At 57.3% G+C, this 18,858-nt stretch overlaps 1 protein-coding gene across 3 annotated transcripts in view; it reads right to left on the minus strand.

Moving 5' to 3' along the window:
* ZBTB46 (zinc finger and BTB domain containing 46) overlaps positions 1 to 18,858 on the minus strand; it is a 57,267-nt gene that overhangs the window by 15,234 nt on the left and 23,175 nt on the right. For 2 of the 3 annotated variants that reach the window (XM_067708764.1, XM_067708765.1), the window contains exon 3: positions 7,744 to 8,028. The exons of the other annotated variant lie outside the window; for it this stretch is intronic. In XM_067708764.1, coding sequence (XP_067564865.1) covers positions 7,744 to 8,028 — 285 coding nt within the window. The remainder of the gene's footprint in view (positions 1 to 7,743; positions 8,029 to 18,858) is intronic. 3 annotated transcript variants of the gene reach the window in all.

Genomic DNA, 18,858 nt, shown 5'->3' on the forward strand with positions numbered 1-18,858 from the left:
AATTTCTTACGTTGGATGACAGTACTGTTTTAAGGGAAATAATATTAGAACTAAGAACAAACTCAGGGGCCATCTATCTTAAAATGTTTCCTATGTTCCCATCACTTTACCATCTATACATCTTTTTTAAAAGAAAAGATATTATCTCTCTTTCTCTCTATATCTGAAAAAGAAATTCAACTCATGTAAACTAAAAAATGCACCAAAACAGTTCATTCATTTCTCCCACCCCCACCCCTGGAAATCACCAAACTGTTTGTTCTCTGTACCTATGGGTTTTTTTTTTTTTTTTTTTTTTTTTCCGGTACGCAGGCCCCTCACTGCTGTGGCTTCTCCCATTGCGGAGCACAGGCTCCGGACGCGCAGGCCCAGCAGCCATGGCTCACGGGCCCAGCCGCTCCGCGGCATGTGGGATCCTCCCGGACCGGGGCACGAACCCGCGTCGCCTGCATCGGCAGGCAGACTCAACCACTGCGCCACCAGGGAAGCCCGGTTTGTTTTTTTTGTTTGTCTGTTTTTGTTTTTAGATTCCATATGTAAGTGAAATCATACAGTATTTGTCTTTCTCTGTCTGACTTATTTCACTTAGTATGATAAGCTCTAGATCCATCCATGTTGCTGCAAGTGTCATTATTTCATTCTTTTTTATGGCTGAGTAATATCCCACGTGTGTGTGTGTGTGTGTGTGTGTGTATACACACTGAATTTTCTTTATCCATTCATCCACTGATGGACACTCAGGTTGTTTCCATATCTTGGATATTGTAAATACTGCTTCAATGAACAAACCTATTTCTTTTAGGTACAACGGAAACTTTCTGAAATTTCTTCATTATTTAAAAAAATTAACAAAGCCTTTTCGCACAACAGTGCGGGGCCTCTCCACAGGGCAGGCTTCCTTGCAGGCGCAGGTCACGCTCCACCCACGCAGGGAAAAGTCCCACAAGCGAGCAAGTAACAGGGAAGCAGCCACAGGGTCGCATCCCTGGGGGCGCAGGTGGCCCAGGGCCCAACGTGGGTGGAGCACACGTGCGTTCTACAACAGCGCAACCCCGTCTGGACACACAACCTCTGCGACCTAGCAGCCGAAAATCCCACCGTGACCAGCAAAAAAGGAAAGGAAAGCTTCCTTTCCTCAGAAATGTTGTTTATACGCAAACAGGCACTTAATAAACCCTCTCAGAAGGAGTGACACCACCGACAGGTCTTTGAACTCCCGGGGACACTGCTCCGGTGAGGTCACCTTGGCAACAAGCATCCTGGGCCTCTCTCAAAGCCCAACTTTTCTCCATCTTCAGAACTCATCTAATGATTATAAAGACTGCAGGGACTGGGGCAGGTGGGCAGCCTGAGCTGCACGTGGATCACGCCCTGACCATGGCCACGGCCACAGGGGCTGGGAATGGGCCTGGCAACTCCAGGAATTCGGAACCTGGCATGGGCCGCCTGCTTCCTTCCTAAGTCCACCTGCTGCTTGGCCAAGGGTCCTGGAGTCGCTGCACCCTCAGCCACCCGCAGACGTGGGCCCAACGTGTCCAGGGCGGCTGGACACCAGCAGGGACAATGTGCTCTTTCTGAGAGGCAGCCAGTTTGGTAACTCTGTCTCCCTCACATGCGGCAGGCAGGGCACTCCGAGGTCGTGGAGGCTGGGCTTCATCCTCACATCTTTCTGGAAGGGAACGGGCTCAGAGACCTTTTGTTCCAAGACCTGGCGCTCCCCACTGCCTGGAGGCTGGAGGTACACCTGTCCTACCTGCCCACCACTGGGCACTGAAAGGCCTTCACCAGGCCTGGTGAAGGATTGGGAAGTGACCGTTCTAAAGGCTCACACCGACGCCTGGTGCCAGCTCTGCCATCACCTGCTGGCCACCTGGACCCGACGCCAGGCTGCCCGCGGCAGAGAGGCCCGTGCAAGCGTCCGCCCCCAAGTGCCAAGCGCCTGTTCCAGCCTGGCCGCCTCAAAACCATTGTCCGCAGCGGAGGCGTCCGTCTCCTTGGGGCTCCTTAGCTGACTTCAGGGTGGAGCCCTGGGCAAGTCCATCGAGGCCGTGAAAGTGCTCCTGGCCACACAATGAGCCAGAAGGAGACCCTGGTCATCCTGGCCGGGCCGGCGGACCCCGTGGAAACCCCAGGCACCTGCTGGAGCCACCTCCGGAGGGGCCCGTCCCTCGGCCCAGGCCTCCCGGTCCGAGGGACGTCGACCTAGAAGGAGAGACAGATGAGTTACAGGCCGTCAGGACGCGATGGAATCGGGAAGATTGGAGTGCAGACGCGCGTCACCCCCTACTCACTGTGTCCCCGTCCAGTCACCGCACGGAAACCGCCACGCGTCTGGAAAGGAAGCTGCAGTTAATTCTTGATGAACGGACGCGCGAAAACTCCACGTCAACCGAACGCCTGCCCCTCCCACCAAAACCATCCTGTTTTCAAACGCACGGGGAATAGCATTTGATTTATTTCAAATTACAAAATATGTGCTCAAGCTCTCCCTCCTTAAATATTTTTTCCTTCAGGGAAACAGTGGAACCTAACAGACCTGTCTTTAAATAAGCAGCTGTGACCTGAGGCACAGGAAGTGGATCTCAGACGCCTCGGGACAAACACGCAGCCATCGGCACCGGGGCAAAACCTGGTGGAGACGGGCCAGCGCTGCTCAGTTTGAGGAACTGGGTTTTTAACCTGCTGCTGTATCAGTCTGTATATTAGGGGGGAAATGCCTCCAAAAACTATTTTAATTTAAATATCAAAACAGATTTAACTTCATACAACATGTTGCAACTATTACTGCAAAGCTGACACCTGTGTCACTTTGAGTGACATGGGGCCGAGGGGACTGTGGAGCAGAGGGTGGACGGGAAAGCAGCTGTGACCACACAGGCTCGCCCAGGACATGCTGAGCACGCGGGTTCTGGGGCGCCATGCCCACAAGGACATGCGCGGTGGACGGGCGTCTGGCCGGAGCTGCCCCGACGTGGCTGGCCGCCCTCCCGTCTTACCTGGGCTGGGGAGGTGGCCGGCTCCCTGGGCTCCGTCTGGCCGGTCCCCAGAGCGGGCATCCCGGGCTCTGAGTGCAGGAGGGTGGAGGGGCTGGAGGGAGGTGACTCGGGTTGGCGCCAGGCCCTGGGGACACAGGAAACGAGTCTCACCCACGTGAACGGACACCAGCTGGCGGGCTGTAGAGAGTTCAGGAAGCACCGTCCTTGGCTATCCTGCGGTGAGCCATGCGCTGCCATGTGGCGAGGCCCGGATCTCGTGGGCGAGGGCGTTTGGGGGCTTCTATCAGCTCGCCACTCCCAAGCGCCAGGGTGTCCACACGTGACTTGTCTGGGGCGGGATCTCTCTCCCAGAAGCAACGTGATTACAATGGGGTGTCTGCACAGGAAGTCAGAACCCGTGGCGTGGACATGGCACACGCTCACCTGTGCTTGAAGAAGGATCTTCTGGAAAGTCCTTCGTGGTGTGTCGACCTGACTATTTACCTAAAAGGGTGGTAATACTTCCATCAAATGCCCTTTCATAAGAGATTGCTTAAGATTCCAGGATCAAGCCAGACTCAAGTAAAATCCTTGATCATTTTAAACACCAGAAGGAAATACTCTTTCAGCCACAATCAGAGCGAACTCAGCTGCCACTGTCCCCCGATAGATGTCGGGGGCGTGCCCGGAGAAAAGCTGGGCGGGGGAAGCCCGCGGCTGGTGGCCCCCCCGGTCCAGGGCAGATCCCGCCCGCCACCACCCCAGGTCTGAGCTCTCCTCCATAGCAGCACATCCTTCCAGCCAGACAGGGCAGCACTGCCCATCGCCGTCAGGAGGAATCCTCGACTGCTGCCGGAGCCGTGGCGGCGACGTGCGCAGGACAGTCGGGGTTTCTGGGAGTTTGGGGACGGCGCCGCCCCTCGGGCACTCAGCCCCCAATACCCAGGGCGGCTGCTTCATCTCCACTTCATCCCCGTGAAATCAAAGTTACTCATGTTCTCTCAGCATTTTTCAAGGTCCCTCCCGGATCAACACACACCCACAAACACAGCTCAGGGAAATAGCTCCATTTGTGTGCCATGAACATGCTGGTCACGGTTTCTATTCAGTGAACAGTGACTTTTAACCGGTGGGATGCCAGCCGCCTGTTGCAAACGTAATAAGAGCAAAAGAATCAACTTAAACTGAATCAAAACAAAAAGTACAAAAGTCCTCTTATGGAGAAATCAGTTAAACAGTGATGATCCAGCAACGAAACCATCTGTGGAACTTAATTGCCAAGCCAAACGCTATCAGACTTGGGAAAGCAAGGAAAGTCGGGTTTTCTCGGAGGCTCCAGAAGCTTCCAGAAAGGACCATCGGTTACGGCTCTGCACAGCCTGCGGATTCGCTGCATTTAATCTGAACATCTGCGACCACGACCCCTTTCTTCTTCAACACTGCATGCCCGGCAGGCCACGCTGATGCACCGCGGGGCTCGCCCCCTCAAGACCAGGACGACCCAGCAGGGCCGAGAGCCCCACTCAGCACACCCCACGCCACACAGCTGCCACCGTCAGACATCGCGACGGGGACGTGCCCTCCCCCGTTCCTCCAACCACGAGTCATGGCTACTGGGACGCCAGTCCTACGGGCCCCCCAATATCACAAAGCGAAAGGCTCAGCCCTGGAAAAATCTTGTTAACAACCTGAGGAGCCTGGGGGCCGGAGCCAGGAAATAGCCCCCCCAACGCCCTCGAACCGGACCAGGGGCGAGGGACCCCCAACACAGCAGCGCAGGGCTCCCATCTCCCTTCCGGGCCTCCCCAGAGGAAGTGTGCCAGGCTCTGCGCCCACCGAGCTTGGGGGTGTCTCCATACTGGAGCCCGGGGGGCGGTGCCACTGCTTTGCCATCAGTAGTGCCCAGTGTGAATCCAGTTTTCTCCTTTGAATGTGTTTTTAGGTCCCCTGTGCTCCCCGGACTGGGGTCGCCTGGGCTCAGGGCTCACGTCGCCACTGGACGGCACCCAGGAGGGGTGGGCGGCACCCAGGAGGGGTCTCCCCATCCGCACGCTCCCGTCGGGCGACCCCTGACGACTTCTGCAACTGAACGGAAACCGTGGCCCGTCTGGAAGCAGAGCGGTGGCAGGGGGTGAATGCAGGGGCTCTGGGGGGCCTGATGCTTTGTCGCATCCGTGCACAGAAGCCGGCGCCCGTGAACTGAACGGCACGGAGCAGATGCGCCCACGGGCGCTCCGCAGGGGCCGCCCAGCCCCGGCTCAACACAGGAAGGCAGCTCGCCACCCCTGCCCACCTGCCCGCCAGGGACGGAACGCCTGCCACAGGGAGGTGACCGCACAGTCTTGGAAAATGAAGTTCTTCTCTGGATACTTCCATTCCTCATTTTAGTGTATGCCCAGAACAGGCAGATTTTCCTGGGGATGTCAGAAAAGAATGTTCTAAAACAACCCATTCCTCCAGCAAGCCCTTCAACCTCTCTGCCAGAGGGAACATGGGAGCCCATGCCTGGCCCCCTGGACACGGCCCAAGTCACCAGCTCCCAGCCGCCAACTTCTCAACCCTCTCGTAAGGGCAGAGCTAACAAAAAAAGTGGGAAATTGGGAGTATTTACAGCAAAGAGGTTAAAACATAATAGAAATAACAAAGTATCAAAACCCACGAGTCGACTTCACCCCGGGTTAGTCACGGACGTTCTAAAAATAGAGCAGATGGGGTTGTACTCCCCCGCGCCCAGCTCCCTGCGAACTGCGAAGGGGGGCACGTGCGCGCACGGGGCCTGGGGACGTGCCCGGGGTGCTGCGGCTGCCCGACTGCGTGTCCACTGGGAACAGACCACCCGACAGGGTCACCGCTTGCCCTCTGACTCTGCCCAGCTGCCCCACCTGCTGCCAGGCCGGGTCTGGGCCTCTGCAGGGACAGGGCCGGAGGACGGGGGGGGGGTCCTTGGAAGTGGAGAGCATCTCTCCCTGTGCCTCACTCGTCCCAGAGCCCCACAGTCAGACCCCTGGCTCACGGCTAACGGCCTGACCAAATGCGGGTGCACCAGTGCTTTCGGGCCACCCAGACGCCTGCCCCATTCCTAGCACAGCTCTGCACAGAGCACCAAAGGCCTGGGGAACAGGCCCACCCCGGAGGAGAAGGCTGCCAGACACGGGGACAGGAGGAGAAACACCGAGAAACCGTCCCCCTCGTGACAACGCGGTTCAGCCCCGGAGGAGCTGCTGCGCCTCCCGGGGCCTCTGACACGTGGGGTTCACCCCCACCAACGGGAGCGTCCAGAAAGAGCCAGAACAAGTGTCCAGCGCTGCAGTTACACACCCAGCCTGCTCCTTCCACGACGTCTGTGAAGCTGCCCAGCCGTCCCCTCAGCGGGACGTTCACCTGCGGACTCGCCGATTCTAAACCCCAGATACTGCAGATACCCCAGGACCACCTCCTCAAGCTATCAGATCATCACAAACCCAACAGTGTCTGCTGACAAGTTCAGGGTTTGAGCTGAGCGGGAAATGGACTAATGTTGTGGAGCGTTTATCAAACACACTTTGCTTACGTGTCCCGCGTTTCACGTTCACAACAACTGTGTGAGTGACTGTTGCCATTCTCATTTCTCAGATGCAAAAAATGAGGCCTAAGCGGATTTTCTAAAGTGTGTCCAACAGCCTCGGGGATGCACCCCTGGATCTGACTTCACAGCCAAGTCCTACAACCGCCCTGGCGTCCCACCTGCCTCGGACCCGGCACAATAAATAAAGAGAACGTGATGCTATTCTCCACGGTCAGACTTTATTAGCCACAAGCAATTTTCATCACAACCCTTAGGATATTTTAGTGCTCGTGAAAACAAAGTCGTGAAAATATTGTTTTTAGGATTAGAGTAAAAATGAAAGACACGCTCCCCAGACCCCCAACACTGGCTGCAGTTTTCCCCTTGCTTACTTCAGCGGTGCTCAGGGACCCACACACAGCCCCGCCAGCCGTACACGCTTGGACCGCAGGGCCCTGGGACGGGGCCCTTCCCACGCCCTCTGCACTCAGAGCCGCCTGTTTTGGGGTGTGTCACTCTGCCCCGAAGAGGGAAACGGGGCCACACCCGACTCTCCCTCACAGACACCAACCCAGCAGAGCATTTCTCTCGGGACGCCGGAGACACGGTCACACTGCCCCAGACACCCAGGACCCGGGCACCCAGGATGGATGGTGTCAGGGCACCCGAGCCGAGGGGGCGTGGCACCCTCCCAGGCCGGCGCCTGGGGACCCTCGGCCAGCACCGCTGTACCTCACCCGCTCCTTAGGGTACTCTGTTATTTGCTGTGAGCAACTGGAATTTAGCTGGAGACACTCAAGGTGTAAACACAACGCCCAAATCCTCGTTAAATCTCACGTGCCCGCGGCACTGCCTGGTAGGAAGCGAGGATCTGCAGCCTGGCCACGCTCCCCAGGCAGGACGAGTCGGCACCGGCAGGGGGCGAGGCCAGCAGCGGGAGCCCGAGCCCGGCACGTCCCAAGGCCTCCCCAGCAGGGGTCCCTGTCCCGGGCCGCACGGCCCAGCACTTGTCAGCCCACTCAGGGTTTAGGGTTAGATGCCTCGATTTCAAGTACGAACGTCCGCACAGGCACTCGGCCGCTTCCCTCCCGGTGCCCCGACAGCGCTGCCTCCTCTCCGAAGGCCCCTCGACCGCCACGACCCACACGCACGCACCCTCAGCACATCCGTCGCGGGCTGAGGCGCGTCACTCCCGCCCACACTGCGCGCCCGCGCGGCACTTACGGGACAGGGAGTGGGTGCCCTTGGGCAGGTACTCCAGCAGCAGGGAGCTGTCGTCCGCCAGCACGTCGGCCTTGAGGGCCAGCAAGCTGTTCTTACTCATGAGCGCCGCCCGCAGGTTGGCCACCGCGGTGGCCTGGTGCAGCGCGTCGTCCTTCTCCGGGGTGAGCGGGGCTCCCAGGTAGCTGCCTTCTCCTCCCAGGAGCCCCTCGTCCACATGCGCGTAGAGCTCGGGCCTCTCCCCGCGGCTGTCGGAGCTGCTGGCTTCAGCGACGGTCAAGTCCGCGTCTGGGGAGGGAAACACACGTCAGAGACCTCGCCCGCGACTCAGGACCCTCCGAACAGCAAGCAGGCAAGTTTAGGAGAAGCCGGAGCCACGAGCGTCCTGAACCCCAGCGGCCTGGCCTCAAGCCCGATCCCGGCCTGACACGAAGTCCCAGGACGGTGGTGACATCACAGCAAAGACCTCGCGTGGGGCTCAACCCAGAACCCGGGGATGGGCGCCCACCCAGGACAGCGGGTCTGCGCCGGGGCTGAACATCTGGGTATTTTCATCCCTCAGAGAAGGGGCAACTCAAAATGGATCAAAAAGCCCAAACTACACAACCTTAGAAAACCTCCGCGGCCTCAGGCTGGGCCACGGGTTCTCAGCTGCGACACCAAAAGCACAAGCACTAAAACAGATACTAAACTGGACTTCGTCAAACACTAAACCCCTGAAGGCCTCGAAGGACACCATCAACACAGTGAGAGGATGCGTGGGAGAGAACATCTGCAAACTGTACACCTGACACGAGAGCCCGTCTAGACACTACAGAGGAGTTTACTGCTCCAAAGAAAGACAAACACCCCAGCTTAAAAACGGGCAAAGGACATGAACAGATATTTGCCCGAAGAGGACACACAAACGGCCAGTGAGCAGTGCTCGGCGCCGTTCGTCACCAGGGAAAAGCGACTCAGCGCCAGGACGCCATTCCCACGCCCTCTGCGACGGCTGCCACCCACAAGTGCCAACAGGACGTGGGACCCTGGAGCCCTCCAGGCTGCTGGTAAAGACGTAAAATGATGTGGCCGCGGTGCAAGAGCTTAGCGGGTCCTCAGAAGGTGGACACCAAGTTGCCACGCGGCCCGGCATTTCCACTGGTGGGAGGACGTCCAAGAGGGGTAAGACCCGCATCCACGCTCAGAGCAACAGCACCTTTGACGGTCAGAAGTGGAGCAGGGCGTCCCTGGTGGCGCAGTGGTTGAGAGTCCGCCTGCCGATGCAGGGAACGCGGGTTCGTGCCCTGGTCCGGGAAGATCCCACACGCCGCGGAGCGGCTGGGCCCGTGAGCCATGGCCGCTGAGCCTGCGCGTCCGGAGCCTGTGCTCCGCAACGGGAGAGGCCACAGCAGTGAGAGGCCCGCGTACCACAAAAAATAAAAAAATTAAAAGTAAAATAAACAAATAAATGAAAACTGGGTTTGGTTAAAAAAAAATTTTAAAAAAAAGAAGTGGAGCAGCCCAAACGCCCACCTGCCGATGAAGGATAAACACAGAGGAATATGATTCCGCCGTACAAAGGAACGACGCACCGGTGCAGCCTACGATGCGGGTGGACCTCGGACACGTTATGCCCGGTGAAAGGGACAGACACTGTCCGAGTGCACTCATGTGAAATACCTAGAAAAGGCAAATCCACGGGGACAGAAGGAGACTGGGAGCTGCCAAGGGCCGGGGGAGATGGAGGGGGCAGGTCTTGGGGTGACTGTTACGGGTGCAGGTTTCCTTCTGGGGCAATGAAAATGTTCTAAAGTCGACTGTGGTGACGGCTGCACAGCCCTGTGAAGAGACGAGGACCCAGCAAACCACACTCTAAATGGGTGAGTCGTCAGCAGTGGGAATTGCGTCTCAAGAAAGCTGCTACTAACAGGATCTGTGACAACCTGTAGCTCAGGGCCGCACAGGCAGGACCGGGAGCCTCCTGTACCATCTGGGCCACGGAGGTGCCCCCAGAACGGGCCGGCGCCAGACGGACCCCAGGGAGAGCTGCTGCCTGGCCAGGGCCCCCTGGAGACAAGTGGTGACTCGAGAAACCAACAGAAATGGGGAAGCAAGACCACTCCCGAGAGGAGGGGAAGGCAGGCGGGGGAAAGGGACGGGCCCCCTTCTCCTCCCACCCCCAGGCTGTCTTGGGAGGGGGCAGCGGGGTCACTGGTGGCGGGGGGAAGCTGGGCAGCCTCAAATGTGGGACGGGCCCGTGAGCCGGTCCCGGAAACGACAGGTCCCTCCACAGAACCCAGGGAATCAGGGCCCAAGGCTGCGGAAATCAGAGACACCCCGAACCAACCTGAGCATCAGGACCGGACACAGCCTCGTGCACCTGGGAAGTGGGGCCAGCAGGTGCCAGGCGGCACCACAGGGGGCCCCATGTGGTGGTTCTATGGCTCTTCCCACAGACACATGCTTGGAGGTGAGCGGAGGGTGGTGGGTGGACCGCCTGCTCACAAAGCGCGGGACCCGGTCCGCGGAGCGGTCCGCGGAGCCAGGTGTGCAAGGCAAGGACGGCGGGGGCCTGGGGGCGCACGAGCTCCCCGCAGAGACCTGCACGCCAGGGCGGTGCTGAGCGCCGAGGCAAAGACACAGGAGGCTCCAGAAAGCTGAACCGAACACGACGAGGGCGAGAGCCCGGGGGTCCTCCCCAGGAGACGCGGGAGGACAGAGGGTCCCCTCTGTCCTGAAGGGGCTCGGCCAGCCTGCCCCATGACGGCCCCCAGAGGGCAGAGCGACTTCCGTGACGAGGCCACTCCTTAGCCGCCCGGATGGGTGCACGAGAAAACTCAGACCCAGCCTGCTTCACGGTGCGCCTTCGTGTTGGAGGAAATTACTCGAAGCTGCAGAACCAGAGGGCACGGAGGCAAGAACCACCATCAGCCAACCCACCAGACTCACCCAAAATGCCTCAGACAGCTTTCACACAACAGTTCGATAACTGCAACAGACTGGATTTCTGACTGTGGTCCTTGGACCGGAGTCAGGACCAGAACTGAAGAGCCAGGGTAGGCGGTGCCAGGAGCCAGGGCCCCAGGCACGCTGGGGACACATGGCCACTGACCGATGTTTACAGACACTCCCGAACTGGAAAGGGACATTTGTCCACGCAAGGTGCATAGGAACTGGGTTTTGGGGTGTGGGGTGGGCCCACCTCAGCAGAGCCCCTCAGGTGTCGAGCGCCCTGGGGGCACTAGGGCCCCGGGGAACAGGCTGAGACATCACAGGGGCCCCGACCAGGGGCGTCACGTCCCACAGGGCAGCACACCCTGGGTGCCACCACCTGGATGGGTCTAACGTCTCCCCAAGGATACGAGACACTCAGGACACCGTTGAGGTGTAGCGTCAGGCTACTGCTGGCCGAAGCTCCGGAAGGACACTTTCTTCTTTTCGAACTATAAGCCTTTTCATATTTTCCTGCCAGTCCCTAAATGCTATATCAGCACTGACTTTGCGTTTCTAGCCACTAAGTGTAGGGATTAAATCAAACTGAGATGAAGGCTTTGCCTCTGTCTGCACGGGCTCCTGTAGGACTTAAGCGGTTCTCAGTTCCGGGGCTGGAAAGGCCAGGATCTGGGTCCAGCAGGGCCCTGTTCCTGGCTTGCAGACGGCCACCTGCCCGCTGGCCTCACCTCGGTGGGTGGGCGGACGGAGGGCAGGCTCTGATGCGACGCAGATGCCGAGGGCCTCCGTTTATCCTGATGACTTTCTCACCGGCCCCATCTCCAAATACAGCCACACCAGGGCTAGGGATTCAACACATGAATTTAGGGGACACAAACATTCAGCCCATAACAGACTGAAAACTAAAAAACACCAGATTTCAAAACCAAAATTTTAATGAAATTATATTAACAGTTTAAGTTCAAAAGCGTGTTAAAGAAATCAAGATTAGCTGAAAGATTCCAACCATATGTGAAAAGCTAAAAGTTGGGTTTCGAAGAAGGATGTCTGGGGTCTGTTACTGAGAACTGCCGTGAAACGGTGAACCGGCTGCTAACTGCCGTGAAACAAGGGGCGGGGGGGACCGGCAAGCACGAGCCACAGACACACTTCATGGGTCGACGCTCTGAAGATGCTCGTGGGTGAGCAGTGAGGGTCCACGAGATGTAGGGTGACAGTGAAGGGAATGAAAGCCGTCCACTGAAAAATTCCCACATGAATATTTATGACTCAGGAAAGGTACCACCGTCCAGGGAATCGAGACCAGACACGCCTGTGAGGTGTCAGGCTGCCTGCGGTCACTCCGTGTCCTAACCTGGAGCCCTCGTGGGTCCAGTGGAGAGCCAGCTGCACAGCCCCAGCAGCTCGTGGTAGGACACGCGGACACGCTCTCTGCGCCCGAGTGCATCCTCCATCTCCCGAGCCTTGCCGTCTGTCGGCCGAGCACCCAGGTCGAAATTCAAGCCCCCAATTCTGGAAACAGCACTTGGGACGTCTCCCAGTATAGGGACGATACCAGTCCAACGGAGCTTGGAAGGAACTGGTCATTCTGAAGATGAGAGTTGTGAAGGAGACCAGAAGGGCTAAGGGGACTTGACTCTCCGACGTCATCTTGATGGGCCGGGCACACGCACAAGCACGGCCTAGGGCGCCCCACGCTGGCCCGGGTGGGCTCCTGCACTCACTCTGGCATCCACTTTGGAGGTGCAGGGAGACCCAGTTTCCCCAGAATTTCTTGTTCAAATGAGAAAGCAGAGGAAAGGGCCCAGAAGGGAGAGGGTGTGAGGCCGACCCTGGGCCCTCCCAGGTCCTGAGCCTCCTGCCGGGCAGACAGGCTGGGAGCCTGGCGAGGGGCAGGGGGCAGGGGTGGCGCCTGGGGGCACCGGCCAGGCGCCAGGAGAGAGAGCAGGTCCTTCCCAGGCCCTTGCAGACCACAGCCTGACTTCAAAAGGAGGGATTAAGACGATGAGGTCAAAAATGAAATTCTACAAACAGAACAGGGAGTTGAAAGCAATAGTTAACATTGCAACAAATTCTTTCATAGATAAAGAATTTGACGTTACATAAAGTCACAAAATAGGCTCTTACTAGATCATGGTTATCAAAAAACTAAAACCCTTGCAAACACTCCGTGGGGGCGGGGTGGCGCCAGTACAGCTGTCCTGCGCGTTCGCAGCCACGGCCTTCCTTTAGCAGCCTGACATTCACGGGTTAAACCCAGACTTCGTTTTGTGCCGCTTTCAGGTGGATCTCAGCTGGAACGGGAGAGCGGGGAAGCCAGGCTTGGACCGGGCTTCGGGAACGGCCTCCAGCCTGAGCCATCAGCCACCGTGTGTGACAGGACTGTCCCCAAGTCCCCTCCAGGCAGGGACATCTCCTGAGCGAGGACCCAGGGGCTCCTTCCTTCAGCTGCTAGAGCTCACCCACTAAGTGACAACCTTGAAAACGTCTCATCGAACATTTTACCTCTGAACAGTGATGAACTCAGACTCGGTGACTCAGAAAAAACCTTAAATAGTGAGGTTAAAAAACTGACAGGGGCTTCCCTGGTGGTGCAGTGGTTGAGAATCCGCCTGCCAATGCAGGGGACACGGGTTCGAGCCCTGGTCCGGGAAGATCCCACATGCCGCGGAGCAACGAAGCCCGTGTGCCACAACTACTGAGCCTGCGCTCTAGAGCCCGCGAGCCACAACTACTGAGTCCACGTGCCACAACTGCTGAAGCCTCACACCTAGAGCCCGTGCTCTGCAACAAGAGACGCCACTGCAATGAGAAGCCTGCGCACCACAACGAGGAGTAGCCCCTGCTCGCCGCAACTAGAGAAAAGCCCACGCACAGCAACAAAGACCCAACACAGCCAAAAATAATAAAAATTTTTTTAAAAATGTGCAGACCCTTTGAGCCAGCAATTCAACTATAAAAAAAAAACAACTGACAAACCAGGGGCCAGATGAGGTGCGACGGGCTCGACTGTTAGCTGTGGGGCGGTGGACCCCTTCCGGGTCCCCTGGTGATGCCACAGGGGGCTTCCTCGTACAGAAGAGACCACGGCAGCTGGACGGGGAGACCGGCCACCAAGACAAGGGACAGAGTGTGTGTAGCCATTTCACACACGCGTGTGATGGCAGGAAATGTCCCCCCACCGACCGCCCAGGGCAGGGGAAAAGGCGCTCAGGGCTTCTTCCCCAGGCTGATCTCTTTTTAATAAACAAGGCAACCAGGATGAAGAATACCAACGTCTAACTGTAAAGGGCCAAGTGCTAAATGTAAAGATTGATTCTAGAGCAGAAAGGGGTTTGGGGCGGGGGGGGTCCTTCTTCCCATAAGTGATACATGATCACATTCTGAAAATTTCACTCACAACCTTCAGCTGAAAAGCAGAAAAGAGATTATAATTAAAATAAGCAGAATGTCTCAACAATTAAACTAGAAGACGCTGTGTGAGCTGCAAAGTGGGGAATAAACAGATGATGGAGCATAGGAGGGAACAAGCCCAGGGCCGGGGGTGATGGGACGGGGGCCGCCTCACCACGAGGGCCTGGTCAAAAGCAGACACTCGGCTTCTAAGATTTCCCCAAATCTCCACTCTTCACGATTCTCAAATATGCTTCCAAGCTGCCTTTGAGAGGCTTCCTGCAGATGTCCCAGCCCAGCCTGCGGCCTCTCATCCAGGGAACAGGCACCCCGCGAACACAGATGTGCAAACAGCAACGCGGCGGAACCTTCTGGAAGAGTGGAAACTGCGGGGCCGAGGCTGTCTCCCCGGGGGACTCCACCCTCCTGAGTTACAGCTCAAACCAGACCTTAGTCCTAACTTCCGCTAGATCTCACGAACAATGCAAAAGAAAGTTCAAAAAACTGTAATTATGCACTTTGTCCAAAATCTACCTTCTTACTTTATGTGTCTAAGGTGTATTATTTCTTAAGTGCTTCTGTATCCAAGTTAAAATCAAGTTACCTCATTTTCTTTAACTACCAAAATGTTTTCACCTCATAGAAGAAATTCTCTTTAATTAAAAAAATATATACAGTTAGTAAGGTAGTTCCATGGGCAGGTGGCATCAGAACAGCTGGACACCACACGCAGAAGGTGACCGTGACGGTGGGCCCCTCGCCTGCCACACGCAAAGAGCAACGCGCATCTCAGGCCTGTAGTCACACCCAATCCTCCAGGGGAACCACGGGAGACATCTCTGTGACCTTAGGCAGAGGTCCCTTGGATTAGACCCAAAGAGCATGAACCACAAAAGAAAAACGTTCACATACTGGCCTTCATGAAAATTTAAAATGTGCACACTCTTCAAAAGACACCGTTACAGGAAGAAACGAGCCAAAGGCTGAGAGACAGTGCTTTCAGAGCGCACACCTGACGAAGGACTTGCCGCCAGGACACTCGGAGGACGCTCTACTCAGCAGAAGACGCTTCCCCAGGAAGAGGGGTCAATGGCAACTAGGAAACAATGCTCGTCGTCAGAGCGGGACCCCGGCCAGCACAGGGTGCTGGACAGCCCAGCTCTCAAACCCGCCACCATGCACAGCCCTGAGCAGAGACCGCTCAGAGGAAGACAGGGGAGGCTGGCGAACCCGACGGGGAAGGGTAAGCTGGGATGAAGTGAGAGAGTGGCATGGACATATCTACACTACCAAATGTAAAATAGATAGCTAGTGGGAAGCAGCCGTATAGCACAGGGAGATCAGCTCGGCGCTTTGTGTCCACCTAGAGGGGTGGGATAGGGAGGGTGGGAGGGAGACGCAAGAGGGAGGGGAATGGGGATATTCGTATGCATATGTCTGATTCACTTTGTTGTACAGCAGCAACTAGCACACCATTGTAAAGCAATTATACTCCAATAAAGATGTTAAAAAAAAGAGAAAGAAAACCGTAAGGAGATGCCCCCACGCCCTCCAGAACCGCTACGATTTAAAAACAAACCAATCCACGGTGTGCGGGACGCTGACATGAGTGTACATCCCACACACCCCTGGTTTCTTGCACGCACGCTACCCGACGGCCCAGCAGCCCAGTCCTGGGAGCAATGCAGAGAAATCACACAGATACTCGTCCTGGGACGTTCACGGCAGCTTGATCCTGACTGCCGGAAATCACCCAGACAACCCAAACGTCCATCAGCAGGGGTGTTACAGCAGAGAACGGAGGAACCTTGGCAGTGAAAGGATGACTGGTGGACGCACGTGGCGGCCTGAGCGAACCCTGAGAGCATGTTGGAAATCGCAGCCAGGGACAGATGAGAAGTTCCCGAGGCTGTGGAGGGAAGCGGCCCGGGGTCCCCTGGTGGTGACTGTGCGGGGCCAGGCTGGTGTCCTGGCCGTGATGCTGACACGTCAGCGTTGGGGGAAGCTACCCAACAGGTGCACGGGCTCTCACTGCATCACTTCTCACAAGTGACTGCAAATCTGCACCATCTCAAGATGGACACAGGCGGGCCGCACAGCACACCCTGTGTGACGCCCTCCCTCGCGACCCCCAGGCTGGCAGGAGGCGGGGTGGGGTGGGGGGTGTCCAGAGGCTGAGGGGATGTCTTGAGGGGACATCCGTCATCCAAAGGCACGTGTACGGTGTGGAGAATGCGGGCTCTGGTGAGAGGCTGGCCGGAGGGCTGGGACGAGGTGCTGGTGTCGGCCCTCTGAAATTCAGAGAACGAGGTGGGTGTGGGATGATCAGATGCATAAACATGTAAACGCAGCAAGACGTGAGCAGGTGGAGAACCTCAGCGCAGGCAGGCTCACTTTCGTTTTTTCATCTTTTCTGTAAGTATGAATATTTCCCCCAATAAAATGGCAGGGAGAGAGACAATAAATTATTCAAACCATACACTTGAAATCTGTGCAGTTTATTTTATTGTTTTTGTAAATTTATTTATTTTATTTTAGGCTGCATTGGGTCTGTGTTGCTGTGCGCAGGCTTTTCTCTAGTCGCGGCGAGCGGGGGCCCCTCTTCGTCGCGGTGCGTGGGCTTCTCATTGCGGTGGCTTCTCTTGTTGCGGAGCACGGGCTCTAGGCGCTCAGGCTTCAGTAGTTGTGGCACGTGGGCTCAGTAGTTGTGGCACGCAGGCTCTAGAGCGCAGGCTCAGTAGTTGTGGCGCACGGGCTTAGTTGCTCTGCGGCATGTGGGATCTTCCCGGACCAGGGCTCGAACCCGTGTCCCCTGCATTGGCAGGCAGATATTAACCACTGCGCCACCAGGGAAGCCCTGTGCAGTTTATTGAATGTATATCGTACTTAAAACAATAGGAAAGGGAATGGCAGTTTTCACCAAAACACCTCGTTATTATCTGTGTTCCCATGATGGTCCCCATGTGTCTGGGTCCTAATCTCTGTGAACATGTCACCTCACGTGGCAAAAGGGACTTTGCAAGTGTGATGGGAGATCACCCTGCCAGTCCAGGGGTCCCTGTCCACACAAGGGTCCGTCTCAGAGGAAGAGGGAGGCATGAGGGCCAGAGCCAGCGAAAGGGATGCGGCACCAGAGCCGAGGTCCGAGTGACACAGGGCCACGGGCCAAGGAACGTGGCGCCTCTGGAAGCTGGAAAAGACTGGGATTCTCCCCTGAGCCCCCAGAAGGATCCGGCCCTGCGAATCGGCGACATCTGGGCGAGAGATAATAGCTGGGCTGCTTCAAGCCACTAAGTCTGCGGCGATTCGTCATAGCAGCAGGAAACAGACACGCCCCTAGAAACACCTCTAGGTCTACACCAAAGACACACATGCCACCAGCACCAGAAGGCAGGCGCCGAGGGTCCTGGCGGCCAGGCCCATCGAGGTCAGGACAGAGCCTACGGCTGGGGAAGGGGCGGGCACCCCCGTGGGCTCCGCCCACAGCAGACCGACTGGGAGAAACCAGCACACGGGGGCCAAGTCAGGACACACTGGCTGGGGAGGCGGTCCCCAGGGCGGGTGTCGGGGTGTCGGGGGGGTGGGTCATGCCCCCCTCGCCGGCTGAACATCTGGGATTTGACTTAGAAGGAGGCAAATGTGTATGTTTGCTTCCATCTTTTAAAAGTTTGATAAAAGCAGCAGCATAAAAGTTTTCAAATGAGCAGTTAAAAATTACACTCACAGCTCCTTTTAAAATCTCCATTTCAATGTAAGCTCCCAAGCTGTGCTTTTAAGCGTGTGTACATAAATACACGTATATACGGCAAATACAAAATGTACGAGCATCTCCCCGGGCACTTCAACACAGCCAGAGCCTCCTCGTCCCTGGGAGGTGGGTGCCTGTGGGGCTTCGGTCCCCACCCCGGTCGGCACCCTGGGGGCGTCACTGTCACAGTGTCCAAAGAGCAGAAGAAAACACACACCTGGTTGAAGAGGACAAAACCCCTCAAATTCAAATCAACACAGGACCCAGCGAGGTGGCGGCACATCTGGGAACCCGCCTGGAAGCAGCACAGGCAGGTGGCCTCTGTGTCAGGTCAGCAGGGGGCGCCCGCGAGACCAGGAAGAGCAGAAACGCACCCCGGAGCAAATGAGCCATCGAAAAGCTGCCAGCCGGCTCTGCCAGCACCAGGGCCCCAGCCAACCCCCACCCCTCTGTCGCGAGCGGAGCCTTGCGGGTCCCACCTGTCGCCTCCCAGGGGCCCCGCCTTGTCCTGACGCACCCAGACCCAGACCCTCCAGCTCCCTCTCAGGGCGGGGTCGGGGGGTGGCCCCGGGTGACCAGCCTCGGCTCCCACATCTAGATGAGAGACCTCAGGGCCTCTGTCTTCAGGAACTGAATTTTCTAGAAAGTCCAGGAACTTCCATTTCATCAGAAAAGAAGCTCCGCTGGCCACTCAGCAAAGCCACAGTGACGAGGATCTCCAGTCCAGGTGGTAACTCGGAAGTGTGGCCTCAGGCCAGGGCTGGGCGGCCAGGGGGGCACAGGCCAAGGGTCTCGGTCAGGGCCGAGCCCCGCCCTCGCCCAGGCCCCGCCCCCAGCGATCCCGCCCTCCGGGGCCAGCACGAGGGCCCCTCCCCCACCTCCCTCCTCAGCAGCAGGTAGGCTCCCCTCCCGACATGCCGCCCCATGAAGACCACTGCTGAGGTGTCAGGGCGGCAGCTGCCCCCTGACCACGGCCCCAAGGTCGACCAGAGGAATTCCAGGCAATTCCGCTCCTTTCTGAAAGGAAAACATCTGGGGGTACA

This window comes from Pseudorca crassidens, chromosome 15, assembly GCF_039906515.1.
Source record: "Pseudorca crassidens isolate mPseCra1 chromosome 15, mPseCra1.hap1, whole genome shotgun sequence".
NCBI lineage: Eukaryota > Metazoa > Chordata > Mammalia > Artiodactyla > Delphinidae > Pseudorca > Pseudorca crassidens.